This window comes from Lates calcarifer, linkage group LG8, assembly GCF_001640805.2.
Source record: "Lates calcarifer isolate ASB-BC8 linkage group LG8, TLL_Latcal_v3, whole genome shotgun sequence".
Taxonomy (NCBI): Eukaryota; Metazoa; Chordata; class Actinopteri; family Centropomidae; genus Lates; species Lates calcarifer.
Genome location: NC_066840.1, coordinates 5420962 through 5443406, shown reverse-complemented (window position 1 = coordinate 5443406; position 22445 = coordinate 5420962). Strand labels below are relative to the sequence as shown.

Sequence of the window (22445 nt, the reverse complement as noted above, 5' to 3'; positions counted from 1 at the left end):
TTGGGTTGTCATTATAAGTGTCTGACCAGTAACCATACTCTTTAATTAAAGAGTAAGATCCCTCTTGTTTTGCCAGAAAAATAATGCCATAGATCGCTACCAGACTCCTTTAACAAAAACAGTAATTTTACTGTTTTAAAGAACACAGGAACTGCTGGGATACTGCTGCCTCAGCTGGTTAGTTTGTTTGTGTTATTGTGTGACTGTTCAGTTGGTGGAAGAAGAATTTAGATCCTTCTTCTGCTGTTCTTGCTGAGAATGGTAAACTGTAACAGACCGAACTTATTATTTGAACTGAAGATAGTCACTCTCATGTTCACTCTCTAGTTGTTTTGGTTACTACAGAGTCAGTGGCCACAGACCTTTGACCTGAGTGGAAAGACACAATTCAAATCAATAAAGTGATTTAGAATTCATACCTCTAACCTGGACATGTCGAATTTGCATGTAAAATAGCAGCAGTGTCAATTAACAACACCAGTATGTCCCACTTCAGGCATTATTTTCTAACATCCATGCTACATCCATGTCAAACAGAGTGCTCTTACTGTAGTTTCAATATTACTATTACTAGCCCAGCAGTAAGAACAACTGGCCTCTGAGGTTTAAATTGGCCTATTAGCACCACCGCTGTCAGCTGACTAAAAAGACCTGCACATTCTCCCATAATCACCTACATCCTGTGAAATGAATGTCAAGACACTAAAAACTGCTTCATATCACTTCCCTTGAGAGTTACAACCTCAGTTGGCTTATTTTCATTGCCAGTATGACAGAGGATTAGTGTATCTTTCACCAGTGACTCCATGTTCAGGTGATATCTTGCCAAAATATCACCCACATTAACCCTGACACCCTCAGACAAGGAACTGATAATAGTCCTAGCCCTAACAGACAAATTAAAAAGAAAGGGGCAGCATAAAAATATTCAGATGATTTCATAACAATTAAAAATAAAAAGTGTACACTAGCTGTTACAGAATAATAGAAGCCTATATATATATATATATATATATATATATATATATAAAACAGATGTACATTTCTGTCTGGAGCAAACCATCTCATCTAGTTGGCCAGGGAGGAAAGCCTTTAGTAAAAGAATTTCTCAGAGATGCGTGGGGCGGAAGTCACACAGGGCACCTCCGAGTGTACGGAGGTTAGCACAACAGCTCAGACCTCCTGCACTCTTTCATCTGGCTGTTTCAACATCCCTCCGTCCCCTCCACCCCTTCCACTTCACTCTCTTAAACAACCTACTAACTCTTAAATAAATCCTGCCCGATGTGAGATCCCGGCCGTTCCCTCCTGACCCAGACAATACCCCTCCAAATGCATGTAACACACACACACACAGAGAGAGAGAGAGAGAGAGAGAAAGAGCTCCGGGTCAGAGCTGTGACCTATCCAGACTTTGACCTGTGTGGGTGAAACAGTCAAAGTCCTTGTGGACCCAGAAGTCCTCTTGGCTTTTAAAACCACAGTCTCCTCTTTACTTTCTTTTCTCCTCCTCTCTCCCTCGCTCGCTCTCCTTTCCCTCCAGCCCCTCTGGAGACTCAGTGATAACCAGGGTAGACGGGAGGAGGAAGGGAGCGGAGGAAAGAGGGACGGAAGGGAGGGGGGAGGAGAGTGGTGAGAGGGAGTTGTGATGTCCCGACTCAGGGATATTTAATCCTCTCTGTGAGGGGCGAGCGTCTCTCTCCCTCTGTTTGGCTTTGGGAGATCAAAGAGGCAGTTCAGATCCTGGCGAGATCGCTCGCTCTCTCCTCCTGAGTGGACCAGAGACTCACACAGACACACACACGCTTAAGTACTTGGGGTGACTGGCGAGGATGTCGGTGGTGGTGGTAATGAGGCAGTGATTGATGGGACTTTATGCTTCTTTACCGCACTGTCTTAAACCACCAGTAGATGAGAACACTCCAAATAAAATCAAATCTGTGTGCAGAAGGAAAACGAGAAGAGAAGAAGCCCCACATTTGGAGTTGAATTTTACCTCTATCTCAACAGACTAGTTTAAAAGTTAACTTCTAGCTTGAAGTATCTCCAGTATACTCCCACTGTGTCTTCCTCAGGTGGCACGGACATGATAAAACAAACACACCTCGAGCTGCAGTCAGTAAAGTGGTATTTTTATTCATCTGCACTCAGAACACACCAAAGGCAACTTTCTTCCAGAGTATACTGTTGGCTTTAGGCCATGACCATAATGCTAATGTGGCTACATTTGAAAAACCATCCTTTTTTCTGGTCTGGCCTTCCACCCATGCTAAATTGATAACTTATCCTCCAGAAACAGATTATTTTAAAAATGTTCTCCATAATGAAGACATTTGAGACGTCTGGTCTCATATTATGTCGTGTGAGGGGAAAGTGGAGTTTTTTGAGAACACTGTCAGGTGTTTTATTGTCATGTAGTCTGCTTGTAGCATGTAATCACAACATCAGTCACAACAACATCAATTTGATCTTGGCCGGTGACCTCTCTCTCCCTTTCTTCCCAATGTTTCTTGGCTATGTGTACTGTCAAATAGGCGTAAATTGCAGGGTTGCTGTTTGGCATTTCAGTGTGGATGATGAATCTGTAGGAAACAGAAAATCTGTGAAAATTCAGATGAAGTCCTAGTAATTCCCAGAGCTACAAGGCTAATCAGTTTTATACATAAGATATACATGAGGTGTCGGTCTATAACATCAGATATTGTCCTCTGGAATTCTTACAGACTTGGCTTCAGACTTAAACATGTTAAACAACTCTGTGAATGTACTCATCATAGGCGGAGCGCTTTATTGTTGGATGCAATAATGTTTTTCTCATCTAATGCCTAAAATGAGTTTCACACCCACTGCAGTAGAACTCCTGCCAAGTGTTCATATTATTACTTAAAAGATATTCCGTGAGTCATGAAGTGAGTACATTTCAGCGCTTTCTGTTTCATCACCCTGGAGGAGTTTGTTAACAGTGGGAGCTGTAAACCGTATAGCTGGCGATAACAAAAGTGATGATTCCAGTGTTTCCTTTCTATTTGTATTTTAATTTTGTACCAATCCCCTGAAACACACGCACACACACACTCATGCACGTACACATGCAAATGTAAACCCACGGCTCCCCTGCCACTCGGCTTCTGAGGTTTGCAGGTCTCTGATAGGAAGCCTCTGAAATGGAAAAGAGATAAGAGTAAATAAACAAATAAATACAATAAAACCGAATTTGTGCTGGTTCAGTGCACACAGAGGGAGAAGGGGGGAGAGGGAAGCGGAGGGAGTGCACTCTGCAAGGCCTGACGACGAACCCCACAAAGATGCATTCTCAATAAAGCAAAGCAAGGTAAATAGCTAAGTGAATTCAGGCAAGTTCCATTTATTCAGTGAAATCTGTTGAGACTGTGCACAGATAGAGAGAGACACCATTTGGCTCTCTAACAATGGAGCTATCAGTTACTGTCTCTGTGTCTCCTTGATATGATCTCTGTCCATTTTATACAACTGAATTGCTCCAAAAAAAGCATTTTATTTCCATCACAATAAAGTTATTTGGTGTTGTCAGCTAATTCTCAATGGCATAACAAGCTTTCTTTCGGCCCTTGTTGATACCTTCGCAGAGGAACCGTGCTAAACCAAATGTTCTGCACAGCCAATCTGCCTTTAAAGCAGTGCCACAGGCTTTGATGTGCACCCACACCAACACGCCACTCCAGCAGCCTTTCTTCTCAGATGTTGCTTAATTACACTATCATAGTCTGTTAATTACCTTATCAGTGCTGCATAATCCCATGGTCAGTGTCTGAACGCCACGTATCAAAGCAAAGCAAGTCTCTTTCATGTGCTTTTTTTGGTTCTGATTAGTGAATTCAGTGGTTTGAGATTGCAGATGAAGTTAGTTATTTTTACTAACAATTAATGTCTTGAGGAGGAAATAGAAATAGGTGTTTGTTTTATTTTGTTTATTTAGTGTAGTTGTGCTCTGCTAATTCTAATTGTTGCCCCAGAGAATTAAACTTGTGTCATCAGAGTAAAGAAAACAAAGCAAAGAGCTGGCCTGGTTGGTAGGTATAATGTTACAGAAACAGGTCAACATTTCTGGGAATATGCTTATTTGGTCTCTTTCTGACAGCGAGAGGACTGATACCACTGTCATGTCTGTACTGTAAATACAAAACTGGAGCAGGGAGGCGATTAGCCTAGCTCAGCATAAAGACTGGAAGCAGAGGGAAACAGCTAGCCTGGCTTAGTCCAAAGTTCAAAAATATGGTTACAACACCTCTAAACCTTGTTTGTTTTGAACATACACAAAAGAAATATGAAACAATACATCCAGTTTTACATGTTTAGGTAGGTTTTGTATTGAACAACAGTTTTGTGCTCAGTACTTTGGTTTTGGCACAACTGTACCAAACCTGGAAATTCACTGTGCCATCAAGAGAGTTCCTCGCAAAGAAATAACTTGGAACAACAGTTTTGTTTTTTTTTTACATTTCATTTTGTGTATGCTTTAAACCAGTGAGCTTCAGTGTGCTAGTTACTGAGCTTGAGAGCTGTTTCTGCTTTTTATGCTAATCTAGCAATCACTTCCTTAAACCAGCTCTGTATTTGACACACAGGTTGATTAGCAAAACTAAATGGCCATGAAATTTTGGGGGGAAAGGCTAAATCAAAGAGCAGAGTGGACTGGCTGCAGGTGTTTACATCTGTATTGAGATGTTAAGCTCAGCTCTGTGACATCTCTATATGTTTGTTTGTGGCTACAGAGAAGCCCAATTTTTAAAATAGATTTATAATTAAAAAAAATAAATAAATAACGTCAGTCCTCTCACAAAATTATAATCTTTTCCATTGGCATCATGGGGCGATAGCAAATATGTCTTGACTGGCATCTATATGTTTACCTTGAGTGCATCTGATGTGTTGCATATGTGTCGATTTTATCTACACACAGCTCTGTCTCGACGTGGAGATGGTAATTAAGAAATAATTGGAGAGGCTAGTGAAATGTTCCTCAAGCGTGGAAGATGCATGCCTAAATGTTAATTCCACTCAGAATATGTTAACGTATGCACAGATGTTAATGTAGACTCCACGTTGGGCTCTTGTGTTGTGCACCTCAGTGCTTTCCCAGTGCGCATGTGTTCTTCCCCTCAGCTCAGCCAGCAGCCTACTGGATCTGTCAACTTGGGGAAAATTTCCATTTTGGAGCTAACTCTGCAGCCTTTTGATGGATACGTCTTGCCGACTTTTATCTCTCCGTACGTCTGCAAACTAATTAATATTTTTTTTCTCTCACTCTCTCTCTCTCCCCTTCAGGCAAATATTTGTTTCCTCAGAAGTGAGCGTGGGCAAACCTTCCTCACAGCTCCATATGCTGCCAGCTGCCAATCAAGCGGGCTGGAACCCTGAAACTAATCGCAACCCCCTCCTCCTTTCTCCTCTGTCTCCTCTTCCTCTCCTTCAGCAGAAATGAAAGGGGGGGAGGTTTAAAGAAAAATAAAGACATAGAGTTGAGAAGAAGAAAAGAGATGGTTGAGACACAAGCCCAAAGCAGTGTCTCCTCTGTTCTGTCTGTCCATGCCGAGCTCTTCATGCTTGTCTTTATACTAAGCTCTTTGTTTCTATTTTACTTTAGTCAATTTATTTATTTATTGTTCAGTTGGATTGTACTATATCTGTAGTGGATTTGGTTTGTTTGCCAGACAGCTCCAGCAGTGAACAGTACGTGTACACAGTGATCTGTGTGCTTTGAGTGTTTCCTACCCAGGTAGTGGTGTGTGCCAGGTCCAAAACACAAACACAGAGATGGGGCCAAAACAGCTTTACATCCCCCTGTAGATCAGCAGCAGGTGAATGAAGAATGCAGCAGCAACAAAAAAATTATTGAGGTTGTGTATTATAACAGTAGCACTGCTGTATTTACTGGAGACTTTGACTCTTAATCTGCCAGCTCTGTCACTGCAGCTGACCTGTAAACCCCAAAACAAACACATGCATTCAGAGTTAGCTTGGGATGCTTTAGAAGTGGCCTGGTATCACCAAATGGTGTATGAAGTCATGTTGTCACTATACTTTTTTGCCTTGTGGGTCTCATTTCATGCTTTGTTATCCCTCTACCAAGTAACCCCTAACCCCCCACCCCCCTTCCCCAACATTAACCTTAACTAAAATCACACAGCTTAAAATGTGTAGATCTGACATGGGAAATGTGTTGAAAGTGACATGCTACTTTTATGCAATGAGATCAGTTATTTAGTGGACATTTAGTCCCTGGTTGCTTACCATGACTTAGCAGATACTTATTCTTGATAAATATTGCAGAGGGGTGAACAAAAAAAAAATCTTGTGAATAATTTTTGCCATTATTAAATAGCGACAATATAAAGCTGTCAGGAAAAGAGGTCAGACAGAGTTATTGGAGAACATGCAACAATGGTCAACACCCAGACCAACCACGACTCATGACTCAGCACCCTGAATCTCAGGCCCCAGAAGAACACTTTTGAAGAACATTTACACGTAGCTAGGGTTTTCCATCATTACCATGTTGCATGTGTTTCTCATCAAAATTTGCAACAGAGATCATAAGAGGAGAAAGAGGCAGAATTCAGTAGTTAACCAATGGGAGGACTTGTCTCAGTTCACTGTATCACATGGAGCTGGACCAATACAGGGCTAACTGTAAAAGGCTGTTATGCTTCAAAGGAACATGTTTGTATGATATGCCACCAGAAGTAGATTGTCCCACTTAATCACAATTTATATTCGAATTATCCAAAATCTCTGTTAACAAGTACATGTTGATGTACAGGCCTAAAAAAATACAAATGTATGGTGTTTAGACCATAATGTACACTTTACAGGAAACAAGTATTCCCACTGTAGAGGAAAATGCAGTGTCTTGGTTATATTCTGAGAAGTGCACTTAACTCAACATTGGTGTTTAAGTGATGTATTGGAATCATTAAGGGTAGAAACAAAAAAAAAAAAAAGGAATCAAAATTAGTGCCGATATCTATCCCCACATGTGACCAACCACATTTGAAAGCAGAAATGTTTTTATGTGTTTATATATATATATATATATATAACAAATATATATAAATATATATAATATATATATATATATATATGGTTTCATTTTGAGAGCAAAGTTGAAATTCTGCTTGCATTCACACCTCTGCATACCTGGCCAATTACCTTTCAAAAGGGAACATTCTTGTTGTATTTTGAAAAATGACCAGAATTGTCTCCCAAATTCAGCATTAAAAATGGGGATTTGAGTTGCAGTTAGATAATCTGCAATCTGCAAATAGCAGCACTTCCTCTCACTGTGGTGAGAGCCAATAAAATCAAAGACAGAGCAGCACCTTGCCAGTACTTCAGCCCTTTTCTTTGGCATTCCTGTTATCTGCACCTCACCTCACCAGTTTATTTAATTTGCCTGTCAAATGTAAAAAACAAACTGTTTCCAAACATCCAGTATTTACTAGACTATATAAAACAGTACATTCCACCTCGAATATTTAATTTCTTTAATACTTTCAGCACACTTGGATTCTTGGAGCCTATGATATAATGTCCTTCACTAATAAGACAACTACTGTATCACTCCTTCCTATGTGCAGTCTGTTGTATACATAGCAGCCAGTCACGCACACACTAACTCTTCCCTGTCTCCCTCCTGCTATCATCATCAGAGTATGTGTGTGTAAGTGATCCTGTCTTTGTGAGGTTAATTGAAGGCAGGAGCTCTGACTGTCTGAGACATAATCTGTCTGCAAGAACAGCGTGTATGCATGTGTGTGTGTGGAGAGAGAGGGGAGGGATGTCTTTAATAAGACCACACTAGTTATTTATACAAAAAAAAAAGAAAACACAGAGCAACTATTCTTTATCCCCCCACCTGCTCCCTCTCTACCTCAACTATATTCCCCAGTACAGATTAGCAGTGTGTGTGTGTATATGTGTGTGTTGGGGATGGTGGAGCTGTTACTGGGGATTTGGGGTGTACAAAAGAAACAAAAAAAGCAAGAGTGATGCCATAAGGCCTGCTATTCTCTCATATCAGCTCTTATCAGAGCAGTCATTTTTGACAGGAGAAAAGCCTTTATCTGGGAGAAACTGTGTCCGTCTGGCCCTGTGTGCACGTACACACACATGCACACACACACATATATATATATATATACAAAGAGCCACAGTTGGCTGGCGGGCTGGAGCTCACACACACAGAGCAGGTAATCGGCTCACCAGCAAAGTTAGGGGGTTATAGAAAGGACGGAAAGAGCTCTCACCAAGTGTATCCCCCTCTTTGACTGGATTAGAGCCCACCAGTATTCAGTCCAGGTGCTCCGGAGGACGGAGGGGTGAGGGATCCGCGTAGGGTTAATTTTCCCTACCTAGTGTGAGACCACATCCCACTGTTTGGTGTCTGACACATCACATACATGGGACCTTTAGCAAATACTGGGAAATTATCAACGAATAATGCTGCCACACCTGAAAATATCCAGTTCCATCCACACACACACACACACACACACACACACATACATGTATACATAGAATTCACACTCATTACCCCTAATCAACAAGACGTATGCTCTTTGGGTTCCTTGGGTCTGCTGGGGTTAATTTGCAAAGCATTTATTACTTTATTATCATGTCATGTCTTTATTCACACGATGCTCACTATTCCATATGCATAATATTATAATGACATTATTGCTGACACTTCAAGTGCAAGATTATTTCTTCCTTAAATGAAGTGATAGTGTGTTTCCATTGTTGTGGATGACAGGGGAGGAGACATAAGAGTTAATTAACTATGATTAGGAAGAGCTACAGTCATTGAGCAAGCCAGCGTTCTAGCTCAACACTCTGCTCGGTAATTGCCTCCTTTCCTTTCCTTCACTTTCCTCTCCTTTCCTTTCCTTTACACTGGCTGCTCCATGCATGGGAGATTCTCCTTTTGAAGAGGAGAGCTGGAGAGCCCTCTGCTGGGCTGACTGTTGTAATTCAGCCCCCTTCATGAGTCAAGTGAACATGATAAAAACTATTTATTGAGGTCATTAATAATGGCTAATTAGTTTGGTGTGACAACTGAGTGTATGGGAAAAATAATGTCATTTATATGACCTCAAAACATTGGCTGTCTTTCAAACCTGACGCTTCATCTCTCTCTGTCTCTTGAATTTCTGCTCCACAAGAGGTGAGGCCAAAGGATAGTGATGATAAGAGCTGTCAGTTTTTGTTCTAAAGCAAGATGTGTCTCACCAAATTTCTGTTAAATTTTCTGTGGTTAGTCATGGCCCCAGATTGTGATTCCTAGTGATTTCAGTGATCCTCCTGACCTCTCCACACCCAGGCCAATATTTGCACTGTTAAAAGAAATATTCTAAACTCAGTCTGCAGAATTTAATGATATTTGTTAAGGACAATCATGCCCCTCAAAGCCTCCAAGGATTAACCCTTTTGGCTTTAATGACCCCATGACTTTTCATCTAACACCCTTAGGATGAACATTGCATTTTTTGGTCCTACTTGTAAGGAGCTTAGAATAGCTAAATCATAATTGTAAATGCAGTTGTTGGTAGTTCCCAAAAAAAGTGAGCAGTGAGCGTTTTATAAGGCAGCTATAATTATGGTTTGGTGCACCACAATGAAGTGAAGAAGAAAACAGACAAGCCACAGAAAGGTGAAAATTATGGTTTATTGGAAGTATGTCCAAACAACATGTTTTGGTTTTGCAGGAAAAAAAAGTCTTAATGGATGAGTTCTTCCCCATTTCTGAAAATTACGTTTTCCCCACTCACTTACCCTAGTGAGTGACTATGAATACTTGTGACAAGCACACACCACTGAGTATATTGTGTATTATATAATTACACATATATTTACCAATAACATTCATGTAAAAAGCCACATCTGCAATGTACCAAAATTAGAGGGTATCCTCTGACATCATAGGCAGCATGCTAAACTCAGCTGACCTATAGCATTTGATGGCCGTGGTGCTGTATTACAGCATTACTCTCAACGTACATTACATAAATCTGACCTAGGATCAGTACTGTATAGAGTAAAAGCACAGTATGGTTTAATAATTAATATTGGTGCGTTCTGGACAGTTTGATCACAGCATGTGTGAGCGTGTGTGTGTGTTTGATCAGTGAGATCTTTGAAGCAGACATGCCCCCCCCCCCCTTCTCCACTGTACAGCGGATGAAAGCTGATATGTGTGATTGAGAGTCCACTTGCTTGTTTCCACACGCTGCCCATTCAGACGATTGAAAAAGGAGGATGATCTAATATTGTAGCAGTTATGATACAATCACAAGTCTGTGTTTCCCCCTTTGGATAACACTCACAAACATTCACAAAGGAGAATGCCCAGGAGAGTGTGGGTCATTTTGTGTGTGTGTGTTTCTGCAATGGATATATGTAAATAGACCATATACTAGAGGCAGGGGTTTCTGAATTTCAAGCTTATGTGTCAGGGGATAGAGAAAAATAATAGAATCAGGCAGAACAGAGAAAGGATTTGAATGTGGGAGTGAAATATGATTGGGGTGAAGGAGGCAGGTGGCCGGCCTGCTGTACACCAACCAAACCCACAAACAGCTGTTCATTTCTCAAAGCCCCCCTTGTGCCCCCCACCCACCACCCCCCACCCTGCACGCATCAATTCTCCCTCTGCCCCCCCATACCCACATCCATCCCTCTCCTGCTCCACCCCCACCCCTCTATCCAAACCTACCATTTCTGTTTCCCATCCATCCAGCTATTCATCCCTCCCACCTCACTCTGCTCCAGCTCGCCTACTCTGATCGCGTGCCAAGAGCAGGACAGGGGACACAGCTGGTTCACCCATGCATTTCTCACCTTCCGCTCTGTGGATTCCTCATTTGCAGCATTAATAAGAGCAGAATTTGATAGAATGACAGTAGGATGCAGTTGGGTGGAAGAAATGTTTATATTCACAGAGTGTTCCTTAGAAAAAAACAGTCTCAGCACATCTTATACTACTCCCTAATGCCAGTATCATATCCACATCACATCACATTAATCCTGTAAACTCTACCACTGACCTATTTGTGGAAATCAAGCAAAGCAAATGATAGAAAACTGATACACCAAGCCAGTGTTTCTGACTGCATGCTACTTAACATCCAAAGGGTGGTGCTGTAATATTGATTGTATCTTTCCAGTTGGTATTTACATCCCACGAGTGTGCCGCTGAGTCCCAGTGCAGGACAAGAAAAGGTCAGTCCACTCTTCTCCTACAGGCCAGATGGTGAGCTCACTTGCTGGCACGCAGCGCCCGGCCCACCAACATGAAGACCAACCCGGAGATGAGCTCCAGAGGCACGCCAGCTGCCGCCACCATGAACGACAGGCCGTAGAGCACCGAAACCTCTGGATCTGGGCACATCTTGCTTCTCTCCTGCAGGACGTAGCGCTTCACATCCACCACCTCCATCCACAGCACGTAGAGCAGGAGCATGAACAGGAACAGGCAGGCTGTGGAGTGATATAAATTGAGAGTGTCAGGGAGACAGGAAGACACAGAGGCTATCACTGCTGGGAATAACAGCAGAGGAATGTAGGCCCTGCTCATCTCCACTGTTACCACGATAGCAGTGTTTACACCTGCTGTTGTTATAGTGACAGTGCTGCAGAGTGACATCTGCTGCTCTGTGTGTTGGGTTTGTATGTGTTATGTGACAGGTATGAACAGCTGACAGCAGCAATGGCTGCAACATGTGTTTGTGTCTGTGCATTCACCTACTCCCCTGGCAGTATATTTCACACTGCAGGCATAGATATGAATTCAACACATGTACAGTACAGTAGTTTATATTTTACCAGAAGCGATAAGGAAGGCTCCCCCCACTTTGTAGAGTTGATGGCTAAAGAAGGGGACACCACAGACCAAGAGGAAGACTCCAGTCAGAGCTGAGACCAGCCCGAGGATTATCAGCACGGTCCAAAAACCTCGAAACACTGCAAGAAACACAGCAAGGCCACCATCAGAGCAGTGGATCTATCTATATATACTGGGCATTAGCTAATACTGAGGAGCTCAATGTTTGTCATGCAACTTACACAGGCAGCTAATACAATTTCTACACTTAAATTTTATACTTTTAGACCAATGCATGAATAAAGTATTCAGTATTTACTCCTCTAGAATTGTATTACTGGCAGTGTGGTTCTGGCTTTACAGCATTTAGATCCTCATGTTGGGAAATGAAACACTGAAGGAAAATATTTAACAATCAACCAAATACATGAATATTAAAAATTCAACTAATTAAAAAAATTTAAGTGCGGAGAGTTATATTGACGGACTTTGACCCACAACCCTCTAAAAGTCTAACTTTGCCCCTGCCTTGCACGTGAAACATATCTTTTTATTCCCAGTCACGATGCTTCATGTGTTCATTCAATCTCAGCCCTGAGATGTTAGCTAGCTGCAGTAAATGTAAATGGCTAAATGTAAATTGTGCATGCATGTATTTGTGACTTTGTGAACTACCTGCTGTAGCATCATAACTTGGATGAGGCACCGGTCCAAGCGCGACAGGCAGAGGGAAGAGGTAACCATGGATACACACCTTGGACTCTGGCTGGTTTGCTATAGTTGAAAGGGGGAAAAAACTGGTTTAAGGCTTAAAAAGGACCTTGAATTAAAAAAAAAAAAAAAAGTACAGGGAAAAATAAGAAACACTGCAAGAGTGCAAAAACAGAGAAAAACACCGCATAAACTGAGTTAAATGCCAACAGAATTCTTCTTACTCTCCTCCTGTATATTTTCTGTCAAATATCCAAATTATAGACATTTGTCTTTCCTGCACTTGTTAGCATGTCAAGCAGACCACACTGCTGAGCATGAGACATGCAACCACATTGGACGAGCCCCAACAAAAACCTTTTGCTGCCTTAGAAGAAAGTTCTCTACGTACTGAAGAGAGTGGCCAGGACTGCATGTGTTGTGGGCTCCACCTGAAACAAACAGCGCCAGAAAAAACCCTCATGATGGAGGGCGAGAGACGATGGAGAGACAGTGACGGATTTCTCCTCCAACTGGATCTAAAGGAGAGTGAGAGATTGCGGACAAACACAGATAGACACTGAAATATCTAAAGATGGATGAACCTTAATTTGTGTCAGTTTTGTCAACACATGTCTGTTAGCTGTTCTGTGTGAGTCTGTACTTCAGTGTTGCCACGGCATCAAACATGGTTCTGATTATGGCCTGCTGGTCTGTGAGGTTTTCAAGGGGAACTTATGAAACACGCATGAGTGATACTCTCCACTTGCTTGTCAGAAACATGATTGATGGTGCTGAATAACACACAGCAACTTTAGTCATCCTCTCTTATTGAAAATGAAAGACTTTGTTGTGCTGTGATGTTAGGGAGGAGTTCATCGGGGGATTAGCTTTTAGAAATATATCCCTTACTTTGCATTTTGTGAACTTTCTCATAAATGTGGCATTGAAGAATAAACTGGAAAATTAAAGGGGCACTACACTGATTTTACCCATGAAGATCAGTTGACTCATGATGGGGAGTCCTTATCAGCCTGTGAAAATAGTTGTATCCTGGCTCTGATGACACCCTGATGGTATCATCAGGGTTATTTTGGCTTGGCGACTACTACTAAATGTTGGCATGCTAACATGCCAAACTAAGATAGTGAACGTTATACCTACTTTACATCAGCATGTTAGCACTGTCATGGTGAGAATGTTAGCATTTGAATGTTAGCATTCACCTCAAACTGTGTTGAAGTACAGCCTCACACAGCTGGTACCAGCACTGCACACTCTTAATCTGGTTAGGAGAAAACCTGTGTTGCAAACTGGGGGCCTGGGGTTTGGCAGACATGGAAGTTAACCATGCAGGTAGGGTTTAATGAAACAGTACTAATGACTGCATGATGGGAGTGCAATATCTAGTGTTTTTTGGGGGCTTTACCCATCCTAAAAGTCAGGATGATGATTTTGCCTGTTCTTTTTCTAATGTGTCTCTGTGGAAGTGCTATACTAAATCACATCACTACATCTTTAAATATCTGATAGTGGCATAGCATGCATCCCACTGTCTACACAGCTCCTGATCAAGTTCCACACTGGTCTTTTTGTGGTTATCACATGTGATGTTTCACTGTTAAAAATAATGTACTGCTCTGACTATTATTATATGTATTTGTTAAGCTGGAGATCAGCAACCAGTTCTAACAGCCAGCAGCAAGGCTTGCACTCAGTTTTTGTATTTGTTAAGTGAATATGGAGGATTATGTACACACATGTATCTGTCCTACCTCAGTCCCATTGGCATCTTTTTCCCCTGTTGGGGTTGTTTGCATCGGCCATGTATATTGTCCACAGTTGTCACTAGCCACCAGCCAGTAGTCTGTACCAAAGGCCACGAAGAAACACAGAGTCCCTACCGCCCCGAAAATCCCCCCAGCCAAAGCTGCGGCTCCCACCCTCATGACTCCAACCTAAGACCTCCTTCGCTGTGCCCTTTCTCCTCAGCTTTCAGTCCTCAGGTCAGTGCCTCCTCAGCTCCTCACTGGTGTCCACTGTTGAGCCCTCTGCCCAGCCCCTGTCCTAAAGAAAACAGTCTGGCTCTCCCAGCCACTCCCTGGCATGCTGGGAGCTGCAGGGCAAAGAAGCTACAGCAGCACAGGAGGTCAACGGGGGGGGCAGGAGTTATTTTGGGAAGCTTGTCCTCGTCAAATTACCAGTGGGTGTGCTGCGCATTTACAGTGTAAAGGAAACAAGGAGAGGCAGGATTGGTTTGTGTGTGTGTGTGTTCCAATGTCGACAGCAAGTATCAGCATTTATGACTGCAAGGTATTTCTAAGGTAGGTGTTACTCTTGGAGAGGCACTTTGAAAATGAATTAGACTGGAGATGCAAATGACCCTCAAACCTCCACCAGAACTGTTCAAAAGGTGAAACATGGAGCGGAGGAAAGCTTTATTGGAGCTGGCAAACACTCAAAATGATAAAAGGTGAAGGTGAATTGTTTAACCCATTTTAACAATTTTAATTGGAGGATGTCCATGAAATTGCCTAAGCCTTTCAGCAACCCGATCTTATAACCCCACATTTGGTAACTTATCATTTTATGGAGCCATTTTGAATTGGCTGAACACACTGAATTTCAATGCTTTACATTTCTTTTCCCCTCTTCCTCTCTCTCACAGTCCGTCCTCATTGCTGCTTCTCGTTCTCCAAAACAAAGCTGAGTTGTTTCTTAGGGGCTCTTCCCACGGGTACTTGATGTTGTGGAGAGACCTGATCCTCTCTGGCAGCTGAGGATTTTGGATCCACTGGCCCAGCCTGTGCTGAGGCTGCTGGGACTGATGAATCCTGCAGGGTGGGCCTTGGGCTTATGGAGCACACTGGCAAGAGAGGAGAGGCTGAAGTGGGCTCAAGAACCACAATGTCAGGTGGTTGTCAGGGTCAAAGGCAAGAAGGAGGAATGAGACAAGGGACAATCTGATGATATGTCTCCATAATTATATTGTGCTCTTTTAGCGAGTACTAAAAACTTGAGAGAAAGCAGAGGGATGGAGAAACAAAACTGAGATTGTGTATAGATGAGATTTGGTTTGAAACATAAATTGAGTACAAAGAGTCTTTCTGTGGGACTCTCTGTGATCCATTTTCCAGTAATTGCCCAGTCATGCAGCAGAATACACATTTATATACAACTGTACATAAAAGTCATTTTTGTAAATATTCATATATTATGTTTTGCACTTTACCTGTGTGAGACCTGCTGAGTCCTGTTCTCACCCTGTGTGATCCATCGAACTCTGTCTCCCGCTGTCACAATGGAAACACAGTGAAATGTTTTTTGTTTCCTTAGCTCATTTCTTCAAAAAAAATAGCTAGAAAAATAAGAGTCAAAGGAAATAAGGCTTAATGACATGTTAATGTGGATGCTTGTAAATGCACACCGGTGTGTTTACTTGCATTCATTACCTGTGACCAGTGTGTTATTGTATTATATGTGTATCCCAGACTCTGTTGTATATGAAGAGGTCTCCTTGTTTTGTCGATGGTGGCGTCCTGGTGTAGAGTGTGTCTGCTGTAAGCCGGCGTCTGCTGGAGTGAGACCACACACATGAACCTAGAAATGGCTAGATGAATGCAGTAAGCATGCTCTCTTTTTGTAATACTATAAAACTGTGGCTCGGCCGTTGCTTTTCTGTGTGGAGTTTGCATGTTCTCCCTGTACTCCAGCTTCTTCCCACAATCCAAAGACATGCAGGTCAATTGGCAACTCGAAATAGGTTTGTGGAAAGAAATAAGACATTTGAAATAACACAAGACATACAAACAAAACGTTTGAATTTACCTTATTGTTGAAGTTTTGAAGGTTTCTGGAGAGGATACGCCTGATGCTGTCCATCTCCTCTGGTAAGAGAGGACGGCTATGGGAGCGAGGGTCTACTCTAAAGTGAAGTGTGAATATTCACAACCAGTTAGCCAAAAACTCCGCTGTGAAGACTGACATATTTGATCAGTTTCTTTGGTATACTTGGGGTTTTCAGTAGGAAGAACCCTGAGGATTGACATGGGTAAGTGTTGATATTCTGCTACCTTTCAAACTTTCAAACAAATGCAAATGTTGCTCTGAGGGAATTTTTTTCAGTTGAACCAGGGTTCACCATTGAGGAACAGAAAGTTTTATAATATTTGAATTAACACAGATAACTACAATAGTCACAAAACTTTTCTTACTGTTTTCAGGACCCTTATGGGACCCCTCCAGTGAAGACCTGGAGATCTTTTCTGTGCAAGATGCTGACAGAAAGTAAAAAATCAATTTTCTTACAGAGGTGGTGGTGCCTCCTCGTCTCCTCTCTGCTCCCTTCTCTCCAGCTCCTGATAAACTCTGAGGATGCTGGAGCGAGCTTGGTGGTCTTCGCGGATCAGGAAACGGCGCAGGTACTTTCTGTTGAACTGCTCAAACCTCATACACACACACACACACATATACATACAATACATTAGTTTCCTGTTGACTGTGGAAAATGATCAGAAACTTTTGCACACGGTATTTGCTGCCATCTACTGGTGATTTCAGGTCCTATTTTTATGGTCATGCTCCATCACATATACCATTTCAGGGGAAAACCATGGAGAAGGTAAAATAAAAATAAAACATGTGATACTAACTTGTCTTTCCAGTAGTGCTGTCCCCAGTAACCAACCACATCCTCTATTCCAGCCAACAAGAGATCAATGAGCTAAGAAGAGACATGATACTAACATATTATTGATGTATTTATTTTGATTTTAAATACATTTAAGCTATGTGTCATGATATGTGATTCCAAATGTGATGTGATTCTGTGCCATACACCCACAACTCTGACTCTGCATGTTCAGTATCTACACTCAAAGTAATTCAGAAATTGTTATTGTTTTCTCTTTTTTTTTCTAAATAAATTAAAATATGCCTCTGTTAAATCAATTGCTCCAGTGCACCATGCGTACACTTTCTTTATTTTTTTCTTTCAATGTTTTCGATTTTATGTCTTGTTTCAGCTTTACTTACACAAGTAAATTGACAGATACTACTTATACACATATAATACAAGGCCGACTAGCTTGTTAGCAACATCACTGCATCAGTGGAGGTGTGACAGAACTAAAAACAAAACCTTGTTGTTGTTTTCCACCACTGGAGGCAGCTGAGTAAAGGAATGAAATCTGCTGAGTAAAGGAATGAAATCTGATACTGAACTTGCAACAGGCTGGTAATTAAAGAGTTAATGCTGGCTAGATAGCAATAGCAAAAACTTACACATAGCCCCTTTAATTCTATGCTATGTACACTGTGTGATAGTGTGTTCCCAAAAGTAAGAAAAACATACATATAACATTTTTGAATGAAGCTAGAGCTAAAGCCAAAGTTCTTGTTGGCTAGATTCAAAGGTAGACTTAACTACATTAAAGTGATGTATTGATTAAACTCTGTGCTACAATATAAGACCACCATACACTGTAATATTGGTGTAACCAGATTATAGACCCAGCACTTCGCTGTGATTGCTGTAATTTCTCACCCTGCTGTGGATCTCCTCACTGACGGTAGGCAGGGCTCTCTTTTTCCTCTTCACATCCAGTAGCTCTACCAGAGGCTTTATGGTCATCCCCTAGAAACCAGGCATAGCCAAACTCAACAAATAAAACCAAAAACAGTTCCCCATGAAACTAAACATGTGCAACACAAATAAATAAATATGGGAAGTGGTTTTTCATCCATAGTCACATATGACATTATTATTCCACCTGCACAAAGACAGTGAAGAGAATGACTACAATGGTTGTGGTGATGAAGAGTCTTTTCTTTGGGAAGTCATCTATGAGGAAGACCAGGGAGAAACAGATCGCCCCTCTCAGGCCACCATAGGCAATGATGAACTGATCTCTAAAGGTCACAGCATTCCTCCGGAGCTTGTTTACCACAGCAGTCAGCAACAGAACACCTTGAGAGGAGGGGAAATACATTTGAACTGTCCATTTTAACAACTGTTTATCAAACTTCTGGTCTGAGAATTCTTGGCATGTTGGTAGACACATAGAAAAAAGAGCTTGTCTGAAGAGTAGAAAAAAAAAAATTAAGTTACCTGTGGCCCTCCATACAAGGCAGAGCAGCAGTGTGGAGCACACAAATGGCCAGCTCCACATATGGACGTCCTGTATGGTGGACACACCTAGGAAGATGAAGATTAACGTTTCGCTCACGCTGCTCCACATCTTCAGGAAGTACTGGATGCTTGTGTTGCTGCGCTCTGACACATTAGCCTCCACATACTGTTTCATGGTGACAGCACAGGTCACAATGCTACAGGAAGGGGAAGAAATAAAAACTATGAAAGAAAATCTAAATTTACCAAACAAAATATTTACATAAAGTTGGAGTTTAAGTTAACACTCACGCCATGATACCAGAGAGGTGAAGCATCTCGGAGGTCAGGTAGGACAAGTAGGAGTAGAGGAAGACAAAGAGTGGGGCGATGACCTGCGCTCTGGAGGTGAACCGTGAGGTGAGGGCTGCCACCAAGCCAAAGAAGAGGCCAACAAACAGGCCACCAAGGCCCACCACCACCACCCTGCACCCACCCAGCAACACATCCAGCCCTGACACTGACGGTAGGCGGAGGAAGGACTCAAACAGCTTGTAGAGCACCTTAAAGGAAGAGAAGTGTATCACGCACAGTATAAAACATTTGATTTTACACACACATATACATATACACCACCTCTCCCCTCACCACAGTGACAGCGTCGTTGAGCAGAGACTCTCCAAAGACCAAGATATGCAGTTGTTCGTTAACATGCATCTCCTGGAAGACGGAGAGCACGGCCACAGGATCAACAGCAGCGATCAGAGAGCCGAACAGCAGGCAGTGAAGCAGAGAGACGTCTCCCAGAGAGCTCTGCGCCAACACACACACACCGTACAGAGACAAGCCGATGCCCAGCACATTCCATAAGGTTCCCAGCACTGCATACCTGGAAATACGTACAGAATCAGCAGTTTTACAGCATGCAGATATGATACTGCTCAGCAAGGTGCTCAAGGTAAAACCCAGTGAAGCCATATGTCCCTAATGGAACTTAAGTCTGCATTAAGCCATGTTTTTGCATCACTTGGGAGCAGCGTAACAAGCTGTAAACACAACACCAACACATTATTACCTTATAGAGTTGATATAGAGAACAAGCTGTTAGCAAACAGTTGTAAAGTGGTGAAACAAAAACAATGAGCTGAAAGGCGTTAAAACTGAGGGGAGCCTAACAGCCAGGCTGTACAGATGCATTTGAACTTTAAACTAAATGCTAATTTCAGTATGCTAACATGCCCATATTGACCATGTTTGGCAAGAATATTGTTTACTCTGTTCAGCATTTTATTTCGGAGTGTTGGCATGCTAACATTTGCTCATACGCACTAAACACCTGATGGGAACATCAGTTCTTTCTTTGTTATATTTTTATGTGTGTTTCAGGGCTTCAATTATCTCGCAGAAGTTGAATGTAAAAAGTGAGACTGATTATGCAGTTTATATACAATTTATAAAAATGTCTCTGTAATATAGACATTGACAAACTTGTCAACTAGAGAAAACTAGAGAATCAAACTATTATTTGAAACGATAATATGTTTTAGAAAGGTTAAAGTGAAAAAACTAAAGTGTATTCAATAGTTTCTGCACACAAAAAATGAAACACTGACAGTGTACCAACCAGAGGATGGTACCGAGATTTTCGAAGAACAGCCTCCCTGGCAGGAAGTATCCTGCATCTAAGACAATTGGTGGGAGCAGAAAGAGGAAGAAAGCATCAGCGCTGAGAGTTGGGGGTGCGGAGTGACGAACACCATATATCACACCTCCCACCAGGAGGCCCACCATGATGAGGAGGCAACTCTCTGGGACGACTGCAGGGACTCTGCCGGACCAGTGGAAACCTGAGGGGTAGAGAGCAGAACAAATGACAGGAGCATTGTGGGTTTTTATCCTGTTACTCTGACTGCAACCCCAAAAGTGGAAGTGGGCTTTTAACAGGATGCTTGTTTACAGCATACAAATACAAAGATGTCTAAAAGAAATTCCCTTACAATGCATTTTTGTGAACACTTACAGGGGGAGAAAGTGAAAGTCAAAAATTCAGAAAATCACTAATGGTAGCATAGGCTTCACTTCCCTGTAAAATGTGGAACAGGGGAATTTTCTATCATTGTTTACATGATTTACTTGCAAGTTATACATTATTGTGCTGGAACAATAACTTGAATTATATTGATAAAGTAACTTTTATTAAGTATCTATTCTGTAACCCTGAGTATAAAAACATCTACCCACCTACAATCAAAGGTTGGTTTCTCATGTATGAATAAAACTGAGGCTCACCCAGTTTGGCCAGTGAGGCCAGCATGATCCACAGCACGATCTCAAAGGGAGCCTGCACGTGGTGGTAGTCCACACTGAAAACCCTCAGAGCCATGGGCACATCCACAAACAGGCTGCCATCGCTGCTGTTGAAGCCCAGCGAGGTGGGCTGGTTGTGGGGCTGGGGGAGCTCGGTGAGGGGGGTCAGGCCCAAACATCCCAGCAGACAGGCAGAGAGCAGCAGAGAGGGAGTCCACAGAGCAGCCATCCGTCAGCCATGCTGGGACAACAGGACAGAGAGAGGCAGAAAGAGAGAATAGGACAGGGGTTATGGAGATGGGGGAGGGCGAGCAGCACACACACACACACACACACACAAAACAACCTGACCACAACTCATGCAGTCACTAATGTGCACAGGAATCCCTGAGCTAGCAATGATATCCAACCAGCAGTACAGAGCTCAACACACATACAAATCAGCTTACATAATTTTAAATAAATAGTGATACATTTTGTTTTCTAATACTGTGAGACACAGAGAAGCTAATGGGAGGCGGTTCAACATCATTTTCAACACCTGCCCTTATACTGTGATGGCAGTGCTTAATTTCTTTTTAAAAAAGCTGTGTGCTGTTGTGGCCTATTTGATTTTTAATATTCAGCACTGTGCAACTGGGATGATAAAATCAACAGATAACAGATATCACAAAACAAATAAACAGGTTACTGTGTAGTATGGCATATTGTGATTATTGAAATGATTTAGAACAGTACATCATATGGAGTTCATGAGATTTTTCCTCTGAAATGAACAAATACTGTATCTTCTCCTGTGGCAGCAAAAAGATTTTAATTTGCAGCCAAGACAATATCTTTCCCTTCCAGTGTCTTATTATTAATTTCAGGGCTTATCATCTCTCTGTGTTGTCCTCATTTCATTTCAATATGCCAACATCAGGTCTGGTATCAGAATAAGGCTTTCACTGTATAATTACCCATTATAATAATGGGTTTGGTGAATTTAGTTGCACAGGTCATTTACACAACAAATTTACTCTCAATACCAAAAATATGTTACGTGTACATGCTTTTGTGACAGATGGTGTGTGAAAATATTTATTTTTCTCCAGTTTTAGAATCTGTTGCTGCTTTTGGAAAGTTGTTGCACATTCTTCTCTGGTCCAAGAGAACAGATTGAAGCTGAGTTTGTCTTTGTCTGAAATCTGTTTAATGATGAATTATTAATGAAACAATAAGCACAGATATTGAAAATTAACCAGTCTGCCGGAGCACTATGGAACTTTCAGAATAACCTCAGGAAATGGTTTGTCATTTGAAATTGGATATTTTGTGGTTGAAATTAAATTTAAAAAAAGAAACAGTGACAGAACAGAGAATAATAAAACTAGAGCTTTTAACAGACATTTATATTGGTACAGTTTGCAGTAATGCATTGTTTTAAAGTTTTGTTGTTGTTGTAAATAATAAGAACAACTTTTAGGAGAACACTTACCTTAT

General features: G+C 41.8%; 2 protein-coding genes across 3 annotated transcripts; both read right to left on the bottom strand.

Moving 5' to 3' along the window:
* Positions 1 to 10947: 10947 nt before the first annotated feature.
* Positions 10948 to 14623, bottom strand: LOC108882716 (transmembrane protein 182). The gene is made up of 5 exons (XM_018675373.2): positions 14323 to 14623; positions 12960 to 13086; positions 12533 to 12631; positions 11860 to 11997; positions 10948 to 11514 (listed from the first exon to the last, which is right to left on the bottom strand). Exons 1-5 carry the CDS (start codon positions 14494 to 14496, stop codon positions 11294 to 11296), a joined length of 759 nt encoding a protein of 252 aa, XP_018530889.1. The 5' UTR covers positions 14497 to 14623; the 3' UTR covers positions 10948 to 11293.
* Positions 14624 to 14932: 309 nt separating this feature from the next.
* Positions 14933 to 21208, bottom strand: LOC108882714 (sodium/hydrogen exchanger 2). 2 transcript variants are annotated; one of them, XM_018675371.2, is made up of 13 exons: positions 20946 to 21208; positions 20281 to 20503; positions 19305 to 19545; positions 18969 to 19219; positions 18657 to 18874; positions 18319 to 18515; positions 18093 to 18182; positions 17200 to 17270; positions 16856 to 16993; positions 16376 to 16472; positions 16000 to 16122; positions 15780 to 15840; positions 14933 to 15413 (listed from the first exon to the last, which is right to left on the bottom strand). In XM_018675371.2, exons 1-13 carry the CDS (start codon positions 21190 to 21192, stop codon positions 15223 to 15225), a joined length of 2148 nt encoding a protein of 715 aa, XP_018530887.1. In that variant the 5' UTR covers positions 21193 to 21208; the 3' UTR covers positions 14933 to 15222. The 2 variants fall into 2 exon arrangements, with proteins under 2 accessions (XP_018530887.1, XP_018530888.1); XM_018675372.2 differs by having other exon boundaries at positions 16000 to 16119.
* Positions 21209 to 22445: the final 1237 nt, after the last annotated feature.